This window comes from Peromyscus eremicus, chromosome X (assembly GCF_949786415.1).
Source record: "Peromyscus eremicus chromosome X, PerEre_H2_v1, whole genome shotgun sequence".
Classification (NCBI taxonomy): domain Eukaryota; kingdom Metazoa; phylum Chordata; class Mammalia; order Rodentia; family Cricetidae; genus Peromyscus; species Peromyscus eremicus.
Genome location: NC_081439.1, coordinates 4,625,122 through 4,644,728, shown reverse-complemented (window position 1 = coordinate 4,644,728; position 19,607 = coordinate 4,625,122). Strand labels below are relative to the sequence as shown.

Below are 19,607 nucleotides of genomic sequence, written 5' to 3'. Positions count from 1 at the left end.
CCACCATGTGGGAATTGAACTCAGTCCCTCTGGAAGAGCAGCCAGTGCTCTTAACCTCTGAGCCATCTCTCCAGCCCTGTATTAACTAAAGCTCTTCCTAGCCAGCGCCCCTTCCTTGCCTTCTCATTTCACAGGGATCAGACCTGACCTGCACAGCACTCTGATGGTAGCAGACATTACCTGTGTCTTCTTGATCCTTCTCCTTTCATCCTACAGAGGTCTTTCCTCTAATACACTTGTTGGAGGTCTAACTCTGTCTTGACACCTAGCAATTTAACTTTGAGCATTTTCTTTATAAATGAGATAAAGCATTCACTGTGTGAGTATAAATAGTGCATAATTATTAAAAGAACTTTAAAATAAATTTTTCCAGACTGATTTTTTTCAATATTACAAGCAATGAGCTCCAAGTACAAATAGTTTATATGCTGAACAAGTCTACTTTTAAAGCCTGAGATTCTTACCCATGGTATTTTTATTGAACAATATTATCAGTGTAACACTTTTAGTAACAGTAATCATTTGCCATTACAGTATTTCAACTAAACAAAGAAATTGTGGCTGGGTGTGTACATACCGGTAATCTCAACACTCAGGGAAGAGAAAGGCACGAGGACAGTGAGTTCAAAGCCACCCTGGGCTATCTGGCTAGACATGTCTCAAGAAATTAAAATTAATTCAAGAAATAAAACATGACAACAAGAAGACACTTCTCTGAGCTCACTGCAGCAAATTTCTTCTTCAATTCTAATTTCAGCCTCAGGTGTCACTGTTAAGGGGACCAGCAACCTCAGCAACTACTCAGTTCCCCTGGGGTTTTTGTCTGTTCTAGTCATAGCCTCCTTTGCTCCCCTGTGTCAATTAATTGGGATAGCACAGTATCTGCCATCAGATTTTCTTCCTTTCCTATAGTTAATGCACTGCCTTCTAAAAACATTGTTGGTGTCAGCAAAAAAACAAAAAAACAAAAAACAAAAAAAAAACCCCAGGAAACTGGATTCAGCCCTAGGCCTGCCTCCCGCTGGTGTCTGGAATCTGTGATGCTGGGCAGTGGAGAGCTAAGCATGTAAATAGAGGAGACAAGGGCTGGGCCTCTGTGATGGGACCTGTGGCCAAGTCGAACAGATCCATTATTCATGCCCACATGTGTGAATGTGCAATGTAAACCAGTGGCAAGATGTAGAAGAAAATACTCCAGAGGAAGGGAAACACACACTGCAGAAGGTGGAGAGTCAAGAAGTATACAATGTATTCACCTTGTCTGTGTTATTCTCCATGTACCTCAAGGTGTACTCATCAGCATTAAGCAGAATAAACAGGTAGCCATTTATATTCACTGTGGTTCCAATATAGAGCTCCTCAGCCTTGATGTATTCTGAAAATTCACTTTTAAAGACTTCTTGACCAGGCTTTTTCACGCGACTTCTTTTCAAGAACATCCCACCAGTGTTCCCTAAAGCAACATGGAAAAGAAGAGTCCATGGGTTGCTTCATTCTTAGAAGAACCACGACTTGCCTTTAGTTACTTTCTCTTCCAACACAGATGGTACAAATTATCTGTAAAGTCATGTTGCACACTGTGGGAGGGAAGAATAGGGCAGTGGGCAAAGAAACAACATTTTTTCTTGGGTAACTCTTAAACACTGTTGGAGAGAATGTAAATTAGTGTAACTATTGTAGAAATTATAAGGTAATTCCTCAAGAAATTAAAAATAGAACTTGCACATCATCTAGGTGTATAACAAGCCTGAGTATAGATCTACAAGGCTCAAAGGCAGATCACTACAAAGATGCCTGTGTACTTGGGTACGTCACAGTGGCCAAGTTATAGAATCAGCCATAGGTGTTCATCTACTACTTTCTCCCTTTCCTCTGTCCTTCATGGGAGTTAGAAAGTATGATATCCAGGTGTGGTATTAGACATAATTCTAACACTCGGGGGGCTGAAGCAGGAGATAATGAGTTTTAGTCCTTGCCTGAGCTATATAGTGAGACTATGGAGAAAGCGACAAGAGGAGAGGAGATTGGAGGAGGGGTGGGGTGGGAGGAAGTGGAAAAGAGAGAGAGAGAGAACCCACTGCAGTCTGATAGTTCTCTGGGCTTCCTCTGGTTCCTTCCATATTTTGTTGTTGATGTTTTGTTTGTTTTTGTTGTTGTTGTTTAAATAAATCTCTTCCACATTAACCCTGTCTCTGAATTTGCCTCTTTTTAAAGGACCTAACCTATTGTGAAACTTAAGGATGATAGTAAGTCCTCAGTGATGGTCATGATTTGTAAACCTTCTATTTTACAAATGCAATTTGCTTAGCCCCATCATTACTTTTCTAAGTGTACAAAATTGATATCTGTGACCATTCAGAACATGTTATATGCTCATCCTTAGTTTCATATTTTAAGATTTTTCTATTATTCAAATCATGCTGGGGCCTGACTTAGCTCTACAAATAATTCATTATTCATCAGCATGCTAAATGACTAAAGAAGCTTGAGTATATGACCTGACTGTTACATTTTTAGACTTTTGCATGCCATTTTTAAAAAACTTGTTGGTGTCTTGAAACAGGCCTTGATCAGGATATTCACAACATGTAAGTTGGCAAATGGTACAAACCAAAGTTTTTACTTACTTTTTTTTTTTCCGAAAAAGCCAGTTGAGCTGGTTATTCTTCTCAAACATATGTCTTCAGCACAGATAAAAGTTGTAAACATGTTGAAACAAAGGACAGAGCCCTACATTTCCAAATTTGTAAGTCAATGGCTGTCGTCAGCAATAGCCATGAGATCAAGAGACTGGAGAACATTCCACAGGCCTGGGGGCAGGACCTTTGGCAATAGCCAGAACAAACAGAAGTACCACAGAAAGATGGATTCTGAAGATTAAATTTGTATATCTTGTATTCTTTTCTTAACCAGGCAAAGATTTTGTAAGCGGGACAATGGAACACTCTCTTGGCTCTCTGTCTGTGAATGTGACTGGTGGCAGTCAAATCATGACTTTGAAGCCCCGAGGTTCCATAAGAGTACCTCAGAAAAAGAAATGATAGGGGATTTCCCCTGGGTAACTGACCACAGCTGTTCTTTGTTTATCATTTTATATATTTGGGTTCATGTTTAAGACATTGTTGTAAGAAGAAATTTATTGGTTAGAAAATCATCATCACAGATCTTCTAGGCAATCAAATCAGATTATATTCCCTAATTTCAAAAGAAAAATGCAGCTGAGTGTTCTGAGAAAATGCTGAGTAAGATAAGTCTCTTACCTGAATTCCTCTCTATAGGTTCAAATATTGAAATTGTGTCATCACCGAGATAAAACGCAATAACGAACATCCTGTCCGCATCAGCACATTTGTCTGTGACTAGTTTTGCAAAATACCGGAGTGTGTTACTTATGTTTCCATAGCTAAAAAGAAGAGACATGAGAGTAAGAGCATTATACAAGTAATCCTCTATACATCATATATATTGCAAAAGGTGTACCATGGCTTTAATATAGAAGTTTATGCCTTTCTAAACAGTCTACACATCTTATCTAAACACTGAAGGATTTTTCTCAGTAGATTAAATCTTTCCTGTTCTTTATTATGTCTGAGAAATATACTGAAAACTAGGCCTGGTGGCACATGCTTGAGATCCCAGCATTGGAAGGGAGAGACAGGCAGTTCTTTGGGGCACACTGGTCAGCCAACTGAGCCTAATCCTTATGCCAATGAGAGACCCTATCTTAAAATACAAGCTAGGTGGCTCCTGGAAAGCACCAAGGTTGATCTCTGGCCTCTATGTGCACGCACACAGATAAGAACCCTCACGAACGTGTACACAACCAAAAAATTCTTAACCACCTGCTCAAAGCAGGTGAATTAATCAGCTGTTCTCTGATCATGAAGCTGGTCAATAATCACAGTAATTCTGTCAGGTAGATGTAGCTGGAAGTTTTCCTGTGTCCTGCCTGGTCCCGCAGCTGCTCAGACCCAAATAAACACACAGAGGCTTATATTAATTACAAACTGTATGGCCATGGCCTATGGCTCAAGCTTTTTGCTAGCTAGCTCTTATAACTAAACTTAGCCCATCTCTATTAGTCTATATGTCACCATGTGTTCTGTGGCTTTACCTGTGTGCCATTACATGCTGTTCCCTGAATGGCGGGATCGCATCTCTCTCCCCTCTCTTTTCTTTTTCCTGTCTCCCTCTTCAATTTCCCACCTAGCTATAATCTGACTTGCCATAGGCCAAATGGCTTTATTTATCAACCAATTAGAGCAACACATATTCACAGCATACAGAAAGACATCCCACAGCAGGTAGAGGCATAAACATTGGCCTAAGGCAATCCAGATGACATACTCTACTGGGCTCCTGGGACACATGTCTCAAGTCCAGGACTTTTCTGCCTTGCAGCTCACATATACCCCTCTCTATCGCTCCATCTCTCTAGGATCATTCTCAACTCCTTTCAAGGAAAACATTAACTTTTCCCCTTCATAAATATCATGACTGTGTCTCCATTTTAATGTACTTATTATTTGTATTGTATGTAGTCATTACATGTCTGTTTTCAAAGGGAAATGCTGTCTTATTTTAACCATTATCTGCTATAACATTTTTATATTATATTATACTAAATGTTTTCAGAAAATTACACCCATAAAGATAAACTTAGAACTATGTGAATGAATAGGTGAGTAAAGATGGAATAAAATAAAATTTAAAAATTTTCTCAAGTAAGCAATGGTAAAACACACCTGTAGCCCCAGCACTGGGGAGGCTGAGTTCATGAGTCTAAAGCCTGCCTGAGCTACACAGTAAGACCCTATCTTAAAAATAAAAGAAATAGTTCCCAAAGTTGGTTGCATGAGCAGTGAACTAAGTAACTCATGGTCTCTCAGTAAAAAAAAATACAGCTGCAGTTACTAGCCAGTGAAAGTCATCCCTTCAACAAAAAGTAAGCCCTTGGGGAGGTCTCTGATAATCAAAAGCATTACCCTTACAAGTATCCATTCCCTTCATCACTTCCCTATCACTTTCAGATTCTCCTATCCTGAAATCCATTCTTTGTGTTCACAGTGATACAAGCCACAACAAAGTATTTCTAATTTGCAAAGGCATAACATGCTCTTCTGCCCCTTCTTGAACTGTATAGGAAGGTGGCTTGGGAAAGTACAGTGGCAAGATTGCCAACTTGAGGCCTTGTGTGAGACAGAGCACAACAGTTTGTAAAGCTCATCCCAGACAGCCGGGCAAAACCACCAGTGGGGTCACAATTTGGATTTTCCAAAGTGCCTAGTTCCAAAGCTTCAGATGGACCTTATAAACTATTTGGGCCAGTTATACTATATCAGTTACCTTCTCTGGTACCTAATTGAACTCACAAGTAAGAAATATTTAACATCCCCCTCTTCTAAAAGACTCATATATCTTTATGAGTCTAAAACATCAATAAACAATTGAATGATTTCTAATATAAGTCCAAATGAATACTATTTTAAATTTAACTTCCTAGGACTTAAGTTTATAAGTGCATCTGTTTACTGTGAATATTTGAATATGCCACTCATTTCCACCCCCCTTAATTCTAGTATTCTGGATATCTCATCAATTGGTAACATAAACCTACTCAATAAAATTGAGTCATTCATGAAGTCTGATGTACATAAAAGTCACCCGGAAAACTTGTTACACATGCAGAATCCATAATCTCACCACCAGAGATACGAACTCACAAGTGAGCTTATATTTGCAGAAAACTGCATTATTAATGTGCTACCAGGGGAGTCTGACAAGATAGTCCCCAGAGGAAATTGTAAGAAAGCTCTAAATATGTTAAAATATTTCCTTCATATAAGCCAATTATCAAATGCCTGAACACTTTTGATCACAGTCTCTATCCTCCCAGGTGATCAACTACTCATATTGCTTGCATCAACCATGATGTCACATTTAGCAATTTAGCACTATACAGTCTTGTACTCTTGGCTGGTTGTCTTAATATGTGTTTATTCCCATTGTCCCAAAACAAATTATAAATTCCTAGATTTAGGATGCATGTCTTAATGTTTTAGACATACAGTCCAATGTTACCTATCTTCACTGCATTGAATTCTCCCCACCGTCCCTTTCCTGCTGTCTTCCCCATGCTGGGGATGGCACCCAAGGCCTGAAGTATGCCAGTAATTCATACCCCCTGCCCCTTCTCATTTCATTTAAGTCCATTTCTATTGGTAATGGGTTGTGTTAGCTAAACTGCTCTTACAAAAGTTAACAATCATCTCCACAATGCCAAATCCAGTTCTTAGTCATTTTTTGCATCTAATTTTACTAATCAGCAACTTCTTCTATGACAGTCTCGATCACTTGACTCAAAGCATTATGCATTTTCTTAGCTTTATGTCATTCCTATCTCTTTGTTTGTCCCACGTCATCCTCCTTCAGTGGTTCCTTCTCTTTTCTCCAAATGCTTTATTTGGGATGTCCCAAGGTTTATTCACGTACTTCTTGACATCTATTCATCCTTGGTGATCTAACATAGTCTGAAAGCTTTAGTACAATTTGGCATCATGAACAAAAATGCTAACTACATGCTGATGACTTCAAAATTTACATCTCCAGCTTAGACCTGCCTCCCGAATACCCTCAATACATACCATACCCATCTTCACTTGGTATCTAATTGCCATCTCAACTTGTTCTAAAACTGAACTTGTGTTCTTGCCCCCAAACCCATTCTACCTATGGCACCATTCCAATTACTCAGGTCTAAACATCGAGACATCTGTAGCTCTTCTTTCACACCTCATATCTAATCTGTCAGGAAATCCTATTTGCTCTACATTTAAAACATGTTCAGAATCTGCCATTTCATTTCATTCCTCCAATAGCACTCATCCAGATGTGATAACTTTTCTGTTGGACTATTAAAGCAATCTCATAGGTTGTCTTCAATCTACTACCATCTTTGTATGGTCCATTCTTAATACTGCATAGGAAAGATTCTTCCAATAGGCCAGCCCAATCAAGTCATTTCTCTAGTCAAATCTCCTAATGCTTCTTCCTTATCTTTCTAAATATCAAGAGTCCTTATTATTGCCTGCAAAACCTTATATGATCCCACATTTTGTTACTTTTACCTTGTGTTTATGAGGTACATTCTGCCCTTTCCCCATCTTCTCTATCCACATTGGTCTCCTGGAGAGTTTCTACATACTCCATGCATATGCATTGTTCAGATCGTTTACACTGACTCTGCCTTCTGCTTGGACTATGTCTCTTTGCCTCAGAAAGGTCTATCAGAGCACCACTAAAAATTGCAACTAGAGACAGTCATCATTCATATACTCCTAGATCCTTCGCATGGAAAATTTTTCTTTTTTTAATGTGATACTTAACACATTCTATATACTATTTGATATACTTGAGTACCTTTACTTTCTGGCATATCTCCCTCAATGAGAATGAAGTTTTATGAGAAAAGGTGGGCTTATATGGCTGCTTTTTTCATTGATATATCACAAACACCTAAGTAAATGCCTGTCACACAGCAGGTCCTTGGGACGTATTTGTTGACCACCCTACCACAAGTTCACTTATAACTAAGAACCTTAAAAAGATCAACAAACAAGAACAAAAGCTCTAGAGAAATAGTTCTCAACCTTCCAACTACTATGACCCTTTAATATAGTTCCTCATGTTGTGGTGACCCCCAACCATATAAAGATTTTCATTGCTACTTCATAACAATCATTTTGCTACTGGTATGAATGGCAATGTGTTTTCCAATGGTCTTAGGTGAACCCTGTAAAAGGGTTGTTCAACTCCAAAGGGGTCAACCCACGGTTTGAGGACCACTGCTCTAGAGATAAATAAGTCTTCATATTGGAAAGCATATGAAGACCTTATTTTAGATAATGGTAGAAAAAATTAAGGGGGGGTTGGTGGCAACAAAAGATGGACAAGACCTGAAACCAGTGAAAGATTAATATTAATATTAAAAACCATAACTTTTTGGAATCTATATGGTTAGAATAGCAGAAGTATAAGATGATAACTTTCCTGTTAAGAAGCTATCTGCTCCTTTTTTTTGATCCATCATTAAAAACTGGATTAGTGGGGCTGGAGTTCTTGTTGCTTTGGAAGAGGACCCAAGTTCAGTTCCCAGCACCCACATAGCAGCTCATAACCACCCATAACTTCAGTTCCAGAAGATCTGATGGCCTCCTCTGACCTCCAGAAGCACCATGCATGAATGTGGTGGACATACATACATGCAAACAAAACACTTATACAATAGACATAATTTTTTAAAAAGAACAAGACTAGCAAACATTTTTTCAACCACTGTACTTATTTATCTACACCTTTTCTTATTGGATGAAACATTTGCTGGCATTCTTCTAACTATCAGGTAAACAATAAAACGATCTCTTACTCCAAGGAACTCTTAGTCTGGAGGAGCCCAGAAATTACATATGTGAGTAATCCCCAAGTCATGTGTTAAGTACAGATTCTATGGCAAGGAAAGGTAAACTCCAGGAATGAAATTTCCCTGGATTCATTCCCTAGTTTAACTAAAAATTAGCTGTGAGTTTGGACAAGCCGCAGAGCTTCTTAGTCTTGTTTTCCTCATTTGAAAAATAAGTGTAAAAATATAATCTGTTGTCTTCTAAGGCTGCTTTAAAGATTAGATGATATCAGATTTTATAAAGTAGTTAATTCAAAGCAAACTACTAACTGCTTCTTATCACTAGTGCTATTATTATTAGAAGTATGATCAGCAGAGTATCGTGTCTACAAAGACAACAAAGTACTTCAGTCCTGTTCAGCCAGTTTGTGCCAGTTACCATGGAAACAAGGTCATTGTGTAGGAGGAGCTTGAAGGAAGTATATTCCTGACACAAAACAAGCACTGGACAAAAGGAAATGAAATTAGAGACATTTGTGCCTATATCCCCATTCTCCAACCCACTAAAGTATGACTTACATGTACAATCCTATCTGTAGTTAGGGTCCTCAGGGCAGTTTTACAGGGTAGACAGAAACTACGTGAGCTATCCACAAAGAACTATTTTTACCTGGGTTTAAAAGCAACACTCTAGATAATATTTCATATTATTTAGTTATAAGAAAACTTCCCTCTTCTTTTACAATAGGGATATTCTTCTCTTCCATATCCTCCAGCTGGCTGCCCTTAAAAACAGTAGTTACTGAAAAAAGTGCATCAAAGTCTACCCTGGAACCTAGCCATAATAATGTTACCAACAAGAGAACATGGACATGTTGATGTCCCTCTTATGTGTAAAAATCAGTTGATTCTCAAACACTGATGCGTCTCAGGATCCCCCAGGGTGCCTGTGTAAAGAGATTGTTGGGCCCCACCCCAACATTTCTTTCTCACCCCATCCAGAAGTAAGCACAAGAGTTAACATTCTACCAAGTCTGGGAACCACACTTTGTGAAGTAGAGTTTGAAATTTAAATAAAACTCTAAAGTTCTTAAAAATAAACAGTAATTTCTTGAAAAACAAATGACATCATATCACAGCAAAGGCATACCTTCCCACATTCCATACAATTTACAGCCAGACAGTTAAACCATTTTTATAGATATAGCATAACATTTTATTCTCTTTCTTTCAAATTTTGACAACACCATGGGATCTCATTCAGTTTGACTAAATTCCAGGTGTTTTTTCTTCTTCAAGTCTTAAGACATGTTCCCTTTATCATTTTTCTCCCAGAATCTCCCAACCCATTATCTCCCTCAAACAAAGCTACAATTTTTAACTTATATCCTATTCAAGCATCTGCAACATTTCTCCACAATTTTTCCCTGACTTTTTTCTCCAAGGCCTGCTCATCCTGAAGAACCAAAACGTAGACATAACCAGTGCTCATATTCTACATGAATAATTTAGGAGCAGCTTGTGCCTCATGTGTATTAGGGATACTTTGGAAAATCTATCTTTTGAAATTACATTCAGCAATATAAGCAGTCTATTCCTACTGAACTCAAACCAAACCTCTCAAGTCAAAGCAACATGAATTTTCTAAAATTACATGTTGAAAAACACTAACAAATCACTGAAATCTCTATATCAGGGGTTGGCAAACCATAGTCTGTGAGACAGATCCAGCTGGCCACCTGTGTTTGTAAGCCTTTGAGCTAAATGTTGTTTGTACACTTTTATGTGGTTGAAAAGAAAAATATCAGAATAATATATTGTGATATGTTAATGTTTTATGCAATTCAGATGTCAATGTCCATAAACTGTTTTATTGGAACACAGTTACACATGTGTTTACATTCTGTGCATGTAGCTTTCATGCTATAACGTCATATCTGAGCGGCTGTGATGGAGGCTGTATGGCCCACAAATCCAAAGCCATGTACTCTCTGACCTTTGAAATCTGCTGACTCCTCTTCTACTTTATTTCCTCAAGAAAGAGAAAGACAGATGGATATGGAAAGACATCAGGCAGGGGGTGATATGACTTTAGATGTCTCCAAATAACACATTAAAATATGAACTCCAGGAAGAAGCTGTCAATACCTGTGCTTTCATCAACCTCATTGGAAAGCTACAGTAACATGTCCCTGGGCTCAGAATCAAATGAGCTGTGTGACAGGGTTATGTCATAAATTCTAAACATCTTTGGGAAAGCTAGGACTATAATCAAGGTCCCCTCAGGCACCTGTCTAGTTCCACGAATTTTTTGAAGTTCCTCCGATGAGGTGTGGGCTTGAGGCCCACGCAAGAGCGGAAAGAATCCTCTTCAGACCCAAAGCCAGTGTAAGGTGGGTACTTCCTTTCTATTTTTGGAAGAGGAGGAGGCTTGCATGAAATGGCGGTAAAATTATCTATAACAAAACACAGGCAAACAAAACATCAATATTTTTTTGCCCTGGTTATGGTTGTTTTTAAAGGTCTGTTATTATTTCAAGATGAACATGGAGATTTTGTACACTATTTTAAACTCTTTCAAACAAAACATGGTAAAATCCTATGAGAGTAGGTTTCAATCATGTTTATAAAAACCACAGAGCTCACTTAATAGTCATTGGTTCAAAAGAAAAAATAGCAGAAATCTTTGTCAAATAACCCCACACCCCCATTTCTGAATATTATTTTGCTCTTCTCTTGATTTTTCCAATGATATGAAAATTCAAACTTGAAACTTTGTGCCATCAATTCCATATTTTAACCTGTAATTTGGCCCTCTCTTATCTTCAGTCAACACTCACTAATAAAAATTATTTTCCAAATAGGACTGACTCCTGACTGCTTCCCTTTTAACTTTACCCATTGGGCAGTTCCTCCTCCTTGGATCCACTTTTTAAGTCCTCTTTTTTGCCTCCAACTCAACTCTAAGACACTGTACTTCACTGTCTATTAAAAAACAAATAGAAAAATAAAATCCTCTTCCTGTCACCAGCCACTGTTCAAGGTCACTCATGTTATTGCTCAAGATAAGACTACAACTATAGTTGTAATGAAGCAAAAATGCAGTTAAGGATACCCCACCGCCTACACTCTCAAATGGAATGTGACATGGTCAATACTGTTGACTTTATTTTTTACTTATCATGTGTAAAAAAGGAAAGACTAGGGCAAGCTTACAATATCTCTTAGGTAATCATTATGGGGCTGTGTCATCTCTAAGAAGCAAGTGTGCTTTCTAGAACAAATAACATACTGACCCAGTCTATCCAAGTCACTGTGTTTGGCCCACTACAAATGGCAAAGGAGATTCTAGAACATTTCTCAAAACAAAAATAAAACAGACTACTGTCTTTGTCTTTCTTTCTTCCCTAAGCTTGATAGGTATTTCAGTTGTGAATAAAAAGAGTTCTACAAATATAATATTTCCTTTTCCATGGTCAAACTTCTAATAGAAGAAAAATCCAGATTTTGGTACATACCACCATTAGAAAAAAAAAAGACATCAATTTGTCATCTAAAATTCTAAAAATTTAAGTGGATTTGTTAATTGATCAAAAGGCTAAAGGTATGAAGCCAATTGTAATTCTGATTTCAAAACATTTTTCAGCTTTCAACTTTTCTTAGATTTCCTAGCTGGTTTGTGTGAAATTTCCTGAGGCACAGTCCCCAGAAGAGTATTGTTCCATCTTAACGGAAACTGCTCACAACAGACATGTTGACAAAGGAATTGCCATCAACTATTTCTCACTGGCTCAGTGAAAAGATACAACCAGTGTGTCCTAATAGAGAATCTCATGAACCTTTCCTAATGTTCATTTTGTGATTAAAGAGACATTTCAGTAATAAGAGAAAAGCGCAAATCTTCAAATTTGAACTGCAGTAGACTCTATCCTTGCTCACCATTACATCAAAAACACCACTGTTTGCTACCTTTGTTCCAGGGCAAGCACCATGGAAATGGCAGGAAAGCTTTATGTAATTAGAAAATTGGGGCCTGAGCAGTTTCTTCCAACAGGGGGCATATACATACAACTCTACCTACTAGTCAGAGTGCACCGACCAAAAGATTGCACTACACACTAATCTGAGTACACTAACCAAAAATTTTGATTCTTAAGCATAAAGTCACTAAGAATATATTCTATAGCCTTCATTACAAGTCTTAAAACATGGTGTTGTTTTCTCAACTACCTAATTTTTGCAACAAATTTAAGTAACAAAAGAACCAATTTAGAGCTTTCCTCTGCACCCACAGTGCCATCTAGTGTATAAAAAATGAGAATTGTTCCACTTCACCACCCTTGACTTTTATAACATCATATAGACCCTTTTTGGAAACTCTGGATCAAGATTCAACTTTAAAACATATCTACTTGGTAGCTCACATAGGTTCACAAAGCCACAGAATCATACATGAATGAGAAGTTGGTTGTCATTGGGTTTTTATCACCCTATCTAACCTGCTTATTTCAGAAATGTTGAGCAAATGAAAAGGCACACACTTTTGTATAAACATCTTCCCAAATATGTTCTATAACTGATATTTGGGTAGACACTGAAACACTCATGTCTTCCAAATACTTTGATTCCTCACATTCCAAATGACTTGTACATATGAATTGAATGCCTATCCAAGACTGAATAGATTCAAACAAACTTCCGAGAGATTGTGTATAGAAATGGAGTCTAATGGTTCTCCATGCTGTCTCAGGTGGAAGCATTATTGGGGAAAGACACTAAATACCTCAAAAGTTTATCTCCTATGATCTAATAACCCAGACTTTAGGAAATTGGAAGCTTACATAATTTTGAAAAAAAAATGTTCAAGCCAAAGAATGCCAGATTATTAAGACAAAATTAGGCCAGGGCTTTGGACTAGGACCCCTATAAAGGAAGAACTTTGAAAACTAAGCAACCGTCCTTAGCTTCAAAGGAAATCCACCTCTGCTTGTAGTCAATATCTAGGTTAAACAATTAGTGAATTATACAGTCAGAATTCAAAGTTCTATTCTCCAACCATCCTTACTAAGTCTATAGGGGGAGTGAAGTAAGTAAACCTGGGAAGTCCAACATGGCCACCCGGTAAGCCATTAACCAGTCCTATGTCTGCTGCTACAGTTTCCCCAAGTGATCACTGACTTGTCCTCTGCCATGTCCCCCTCCTTCTAGTCCCGAGAGTTCAGAGATAGCCTGAATTGATCATAGAAAATGAAAGGTGCTTTAAAATTGTCTTCAACCTTAGTCTCAATGTAAGTACTCAAAACCATTAAGAGTGAATGATTCTGTTACTGCTTTGGTTTTGCCAATCACCAAAATCAGTGATTAGAAAATATTCCTGTAAGCTCGGTATAATGGTATAGGCCTGTAAATCCCAGTAGTGGGAGGCTGAGTCAGGAAGATTGCCATAAATATAGGGCCAGCTTGTGTTACATAGTGAGTACCAACTCAGCCAGGACTACACAGCAAGACAGTGTTAGAGGAAAGGAGACAGAAGAGAGAGGGTAAAGGAGGAGAGAGAAGAGAGGAGAAAGTAGAGAAAAATGTATTAATCAATAACCTAAGGCATAAATTCCTAGATAAGAATAGTTAAAATTCAAATATTTGCCTTTTCAGTGCCAAGAAGGACAAACTAGAACCCCTGGAACATTTTAAACTCTTCATCTACAGGAAAGCCCAACAGACTTCTACCCGCCAATCTGATTTGTCAACATCAATAGTGACGGAGTGAAGTACTCCATCCCGGCAGGCCAGCCACCTGCAACAGGAGGCCACACTGCTTGATGCAGGAGTTACAATGGACAAGACTGTGCAAAATATCTATGGAGTTACCATCTCCTTGGAATCCTAAAATGAATAACAGAATCTCATCTTTCTAGGGGACTGCTTCGCATACAGAGGCTCAAATGTCTTTCAGAATTCTATCAAGCCCTGTACTTCTACACAAATAGAAAAGATACCCATACATCTTCCTTGGATTATGGCCAACTCCTTTTCTGTCGTTTTTTCTCCCCTAAAATAAATTGGAACTTTACTACATGAGACAAGGGTCTAAAGTACTAAGGCTGAATAATGCATTAGAAATGGTCCCTGAGGACTGGGGAGATGGCTCAGTTGGCAAAGTTGCTACACAAGCATGAATATCTAAATTCTATACCCAGCATCTATTTAAAAAATACAGGCATGACAGCATGTGCCTATAATATCAGCAATGGGGAGATGGGGTTTACTGGCTAGCCAATCTAGCAGAACTGATGAACTCTAGGTTCAGTGAGAGTCTATGTCTCAAAATTAAGGTAGAGAGCCATTGAGGAAGACCCAACATTGATCTCTTGCCACCACATACACACATATGCAGCCACCAACAGGAACACATACACGCGCGCACACACACACATACGAGAGAGAGAGAGAGAGAGAGAGAGAGAGAGAGAGAGAGAGAGAGAGAGAGAGAGAGAGCGCCTCTTCTTTCTTCCAGGACCACAGTTACTGGTGGCACTTTGTTCTGGTTTAGGCTTTAGTAACAGCAAAACATAATAGATAAGATTATATCTTATCAATTTTTAAGACCACATGAATTATGAACAAAATTATCACCCTTACCATCACATTAATACTATTCATTAAAATTGCTTGTTAATGTTTATGTTAACTATTAAAGTACATGGAAAACTTTCTCATCCTTATAAATATTTTTACCAACATGTCACAGTCACTAACGAAGAAAAATAAAGATCACGTCTCTAATTTTTTAAATGCCAGAAATAACCACATTTAAGTAACATGAAGTATATTAATTTACTTTACAAAAGTCAGAAAAAGCAAATGTAAAGATTATAAGAGAATGTGAATCCACTTCTCCAGATTCCACCATGAATATAATTTACAGTCATTTGTAACATTAAGTATGGTATTAAAACTCAAAAAATATTTTATAATAGTATTTGTTAAACAGGATTATTTTAACATGTGAGAAGTATTAAAAAGTTGCCATGACTATGAAATTCATCCTAAATTTGTATTTGCATAATTTTCTGCTTAAAAATACACTGTTAACTTTAAAGGCACAAAGTACATTTTTTTACATAATATAATATCAGTCCAGAGGGAACAAAGGAAATGGACTAAAAGAAATTAAACACTAGGACAGATTCAACTGGAATGGACTACAAGGCATTGGAAGCTGATACATTTACCCAGAACAGCTAGGTTTGGGGCATACCAGAAAATTCACACTATCTCATAAAATTCCCTGTAGAAGCTACAAAAGATGTGGATGAGTGACCGAGTCCCTTCACTACAGCATCCATTTTTTCCCTAATACAAATACTATATTCTCAAAACCAAGCTGACGAACATCAGCCAAATTTGGATCTCTGTTCGGGAAATCATACACTATTTTGGAATTGTTATGGTAATCTGTAAATCTTCTACCACATCCTTTCATGAGAGTAATCTTCAGGTGTATGTAACGGTTTTCAGTGAGCCATCATCAAATTCTCAATCTTCATTGAAGGTGTACTGATTCTAAACAGGTATCTATATTTATTAAGGGCAAATTCTTTTCCCCAGTGATTTAAGGGTCACTAGAAACTTCTCTAGAGCAGCTGCTATCTATACAATCATTCCTACTTGATTGTCTATAATCCTTGAAGTAAATATGATCAGCTGTGTCCACTAAAGAGAACCAATTCTAGACATGAAAGTGAGAGACCAGCCACCAAGTTGACTCATGTCTGACCCAGACGTGTTCATGAATCTAGCACGCAGATGTGGTAGAACAAATTCCCCTAACGAATCTGAAAGAGAAACCGGAAGTCCTTTGCATTCTAACCACTTTGTGTGCTTTATGCACCTTCCCTCAGAATCCACATTCCTAGGAAACACAGTAGTGTACAGTGCAAACACCACAGAAGGTCAGCAGGCCTCCTTTCATTCTAGACACAAAGCATCTGGGCGTTTTTTTTTTTTAATTAAAATCTTTTCATACAATGTATTTTGATCATGTTTTTTCACAGATCCTCACGGATCCTTCTCACCTCCACACCCACCCAACTTTATATTCTAGCCCTCTCTCCCAAAACAACAAAACAAAAACCCCCCACAAAAACACAAAATGAAAATAAAAACAAGCAAAAGATCAATAAGACAAAAACATGTCAAATGAAACAAAATATTCAAGCTTCTTATTTTTAAGAAGCTACAGGTGTTCAGCTTCATTTTACCACTCAGAAAGCATGTTTAAGTGAATACACCACAGTTCACAGAAATACACATCAATCCTCCAGGTCAATATACTACACATGCTCTAATTCAGCCCACTGTATCAGTATTGATCAGGTATAGTTTCTTTTCCTATCATTCTCCCTTAAACAATAACAACTATTTACATAGCATTTATACTGAATTAGGTATCACAAGTAATATAATATTGATTTAAAGTAGCAAGGCACCTGTTTGTTACCCACGTTACTTAGGAGGCTAAGGTATAAGTATTGCCAAGTTCAATACAAGACTGAGCAATATGATAAGACTCTGTCTCAAATTAAATGAATGAATGAATACATAAAAGAGTATATAGGAGGATGTGTACAGGTTCTTTGCAAATGCTATACTATTTCATCTTAGGCATCCCTCAGAGTTAGGTATAGAGGAAGGGCTAGAACCAATTCCCTGAAGATACTGAAGGAGGATTACATAGAGTACAAGGCACCATCACAATTCCAAACTGATAGGTCAACAAATCCTATCAGTTCCAGCAGCAGCAGGTATGTGGACCATGAGTTGGGACAAGGTTTAGGAAGTGGGTGGAAGTGGGAGTTTAAGGTTTTGGATATTAGATTTTATAGCACATCCTCTGCCTGCTTCTCTCATAATATGGTGCAGTGTTTTGCAGGTCCCACATCCCCTCTTTTAGACTATAAACCTCTTCTATAACTCTGCATCACTTTTAGCCTACTGCATTGACCTACACATAGTAGGTACTTAGTAAATCACTAGTTTTCACTCAACTGAACTTACTTGCCTGGAATGGACTTGATACCCATGAAAAGAGAAATGGGAAACCTAGCTGGGCCTCACCAGGAAATGCAAAGCTAACTGGCACAAGAGATTTCCCTAGAGAACTCAAGTGAATGTCATCCATTATGGTAAGCAAGAATTAAATGAAGAGAAGGGATTTAACATTTCTAGTTCAAATGTCCTACTAGAATATAGTGCATTACAGTGAGAAAGAGACTTATAAGGGAAAACGGAAGCCCCTGGCATGAGGCAGACAAGTTTAATTCTTGGCGCTTTCTCTCTATTGCATAACCTTGGACAACCAAGCTTAAAGGGCCTCAGTTTCTTCACCTCTAACATGGAGACAATGAGCTTTTTCATAGAGGCCTGTTTTCAGGAATATGAAAAGAACAAAAGTAAATCTTAAGTAGGGCATAAAGTGATAAAATATTTTCTAACTGGTGTGAGTATCACTTACCAATTCCATACTTTGTCCTGTAATAGGTCTTGGTAAATTCATCACAGTCACAGAGGAGGACTTTCCTTCCCCATACATTGATGGTGGCACCTATAGCCAGGTCCTGGTCTGTGTAAAACTCTTGCTCTATTTTTCCTAGCTGATAAAACAGAGAAACATAGCATTGACCCTATGTATCGATCCAAGAACTACATGCTTTTTCCCAAGAAAAGAATTTTAAAAATAATTTAATTGCATCATTTACAAATAAATTTTAAAATCAAATCAACTCTAAGAATTAATTTTTTATCTTTTGTACATATGTGTGTGATATGTGTTGTATATATATGTGTGTATTCATGTGTATGATTCATGTTGAGTATAGATGTTCACATGCCACAGATCATACATGGAAGTTGGATGTTGATGCTCACCTTCCTTTGAGACAGGATCTCTTTGATGTTAGGCACTGTGTATGCCAGACCAGCTAGTCTTTGAGCAGCTGAGGATTCCCCAGCTTCCTATATCACTCATAGGAGTACTGGGATTACAGGTGAACTTTACCGTTCCTGAATTTACATATGTTCTTGGGGGGTGTTATACTTAGGTCTTTACATTTGCACAGCAAGCACCTTCCCCACTCAGCCATCTTCTCAGCCCATCTAAGCGTTATTTTAACACTGTAGTGCTTGCAGAACCGATGCAATGCATATATTTCTCTATGCATTTACAATGCATATATTTCTATATGCATTGTAATATGCTTATTATTGACAAAGGGCAATAGAATGCATATATTTATGTATTTCTTAATTTCATTCACTAGCTCACGAGGCAAGAATATACAATTCACCCCAATATCCAGGTTTCTCAGAAGTCACATAGGAATCAGTAATAAAACCCCAGGATCCTCACCTGGTATTTATCCAACAGGTAGCCATCTGCTCGCCATTCTGACAAGCCCCCATACACATTGAGGACTGCTCGATTTGTTATCTGGCCTGGTTGAAAGATTCCGGGTGGGCCATACTGTAAGATAAAACCCAAACATGGTACATGTCTCCAGACACAGAGATACATGCAGTCCTAGGATATATGCTAGAAATCGGCCTTGTATGGCTCTATTCTAACATCTGTAAGAAGGCAGTCTATCCACCTCATGTTCTGCTGCCACATGTCCTTCACAGCCCTGATAAATATACATTTTTCCTCAAACACTTCCATCCTATAGGTTTTCAGTTTTTTCCTTCTTTTGTCTTTGTTTTTGAAACAAGGTCTCATGTAGAAGAGGATGAGGTCAAACTCATGTAGCTTAGGATGACCTTGAACTCCTGATCTTCCTCTTCTACCTCCCACCTGCTAGGATTGTAGTCATATGTCACCACAGCCAGCCTTCCATCCTGCAAGTAGCCATCTGCTTGGTTCCCCATTCAACTACCAGACACATGGAGAACCATTTAGTCCATTGTCTGCTTCCCTTTCTAGACTTCACCAAAACATACACCATGGGCTGAGGCCACTTTCTATATTTCTCCAACTGTTGTGCAGGCAGTTATCTTTTGTATCCCCTAAGTGCAAACATCTCCAAGAAAAAATGACTGCCTCCTTGCCTCCTTTCTTTGTTCTGTCCAGTCCTGAGCACAGGAAATGGGCTACAGCTAGCAGCCTGAGTGTTCTCAGAATTCCAGCTTCTTAACTCTGTCACTTCAGCAAGGT

General features: G+C 38.1%; 1 protein-coding gene across 1 annotated transcript in view; it reads right to left on the bottom strand.

The window, feature by feature from the left end:
• Efhc2 (EF-hand domain containing 2) overlaps window positions 1-19,607 on the bottom strand; it is a 182,532-nt gene that overhangs the window by 65,906 nt on the left and 97,019 nt on the right. The window contains exons 6-10 of the mRNA XM_059250660.1: window positions 18,807-18,920; window positions 17,913-18,051; window positions 10,689-10,854; window positions 3,261-3,403; window positions 1,257-1,453 (exon numbers count right to left, since the gene is read on the bottom strand). Coding sequence (XP_059106643.1) covers window positions 1,257-1,453; window positions 3,261-3,403; window positions 10,689-10,854; window positions 17,913-18,051; window positions 18,807-18,920 — 759 coding nt within the window. The remainder of the gene's footprint in view (window positions 1-1,256; window positions 1,454-3,260; window positions 3,404-10,688; window positions 10,855-17,912; window positions 18,052-18,806; window positions 18,921-19,607) is intronic.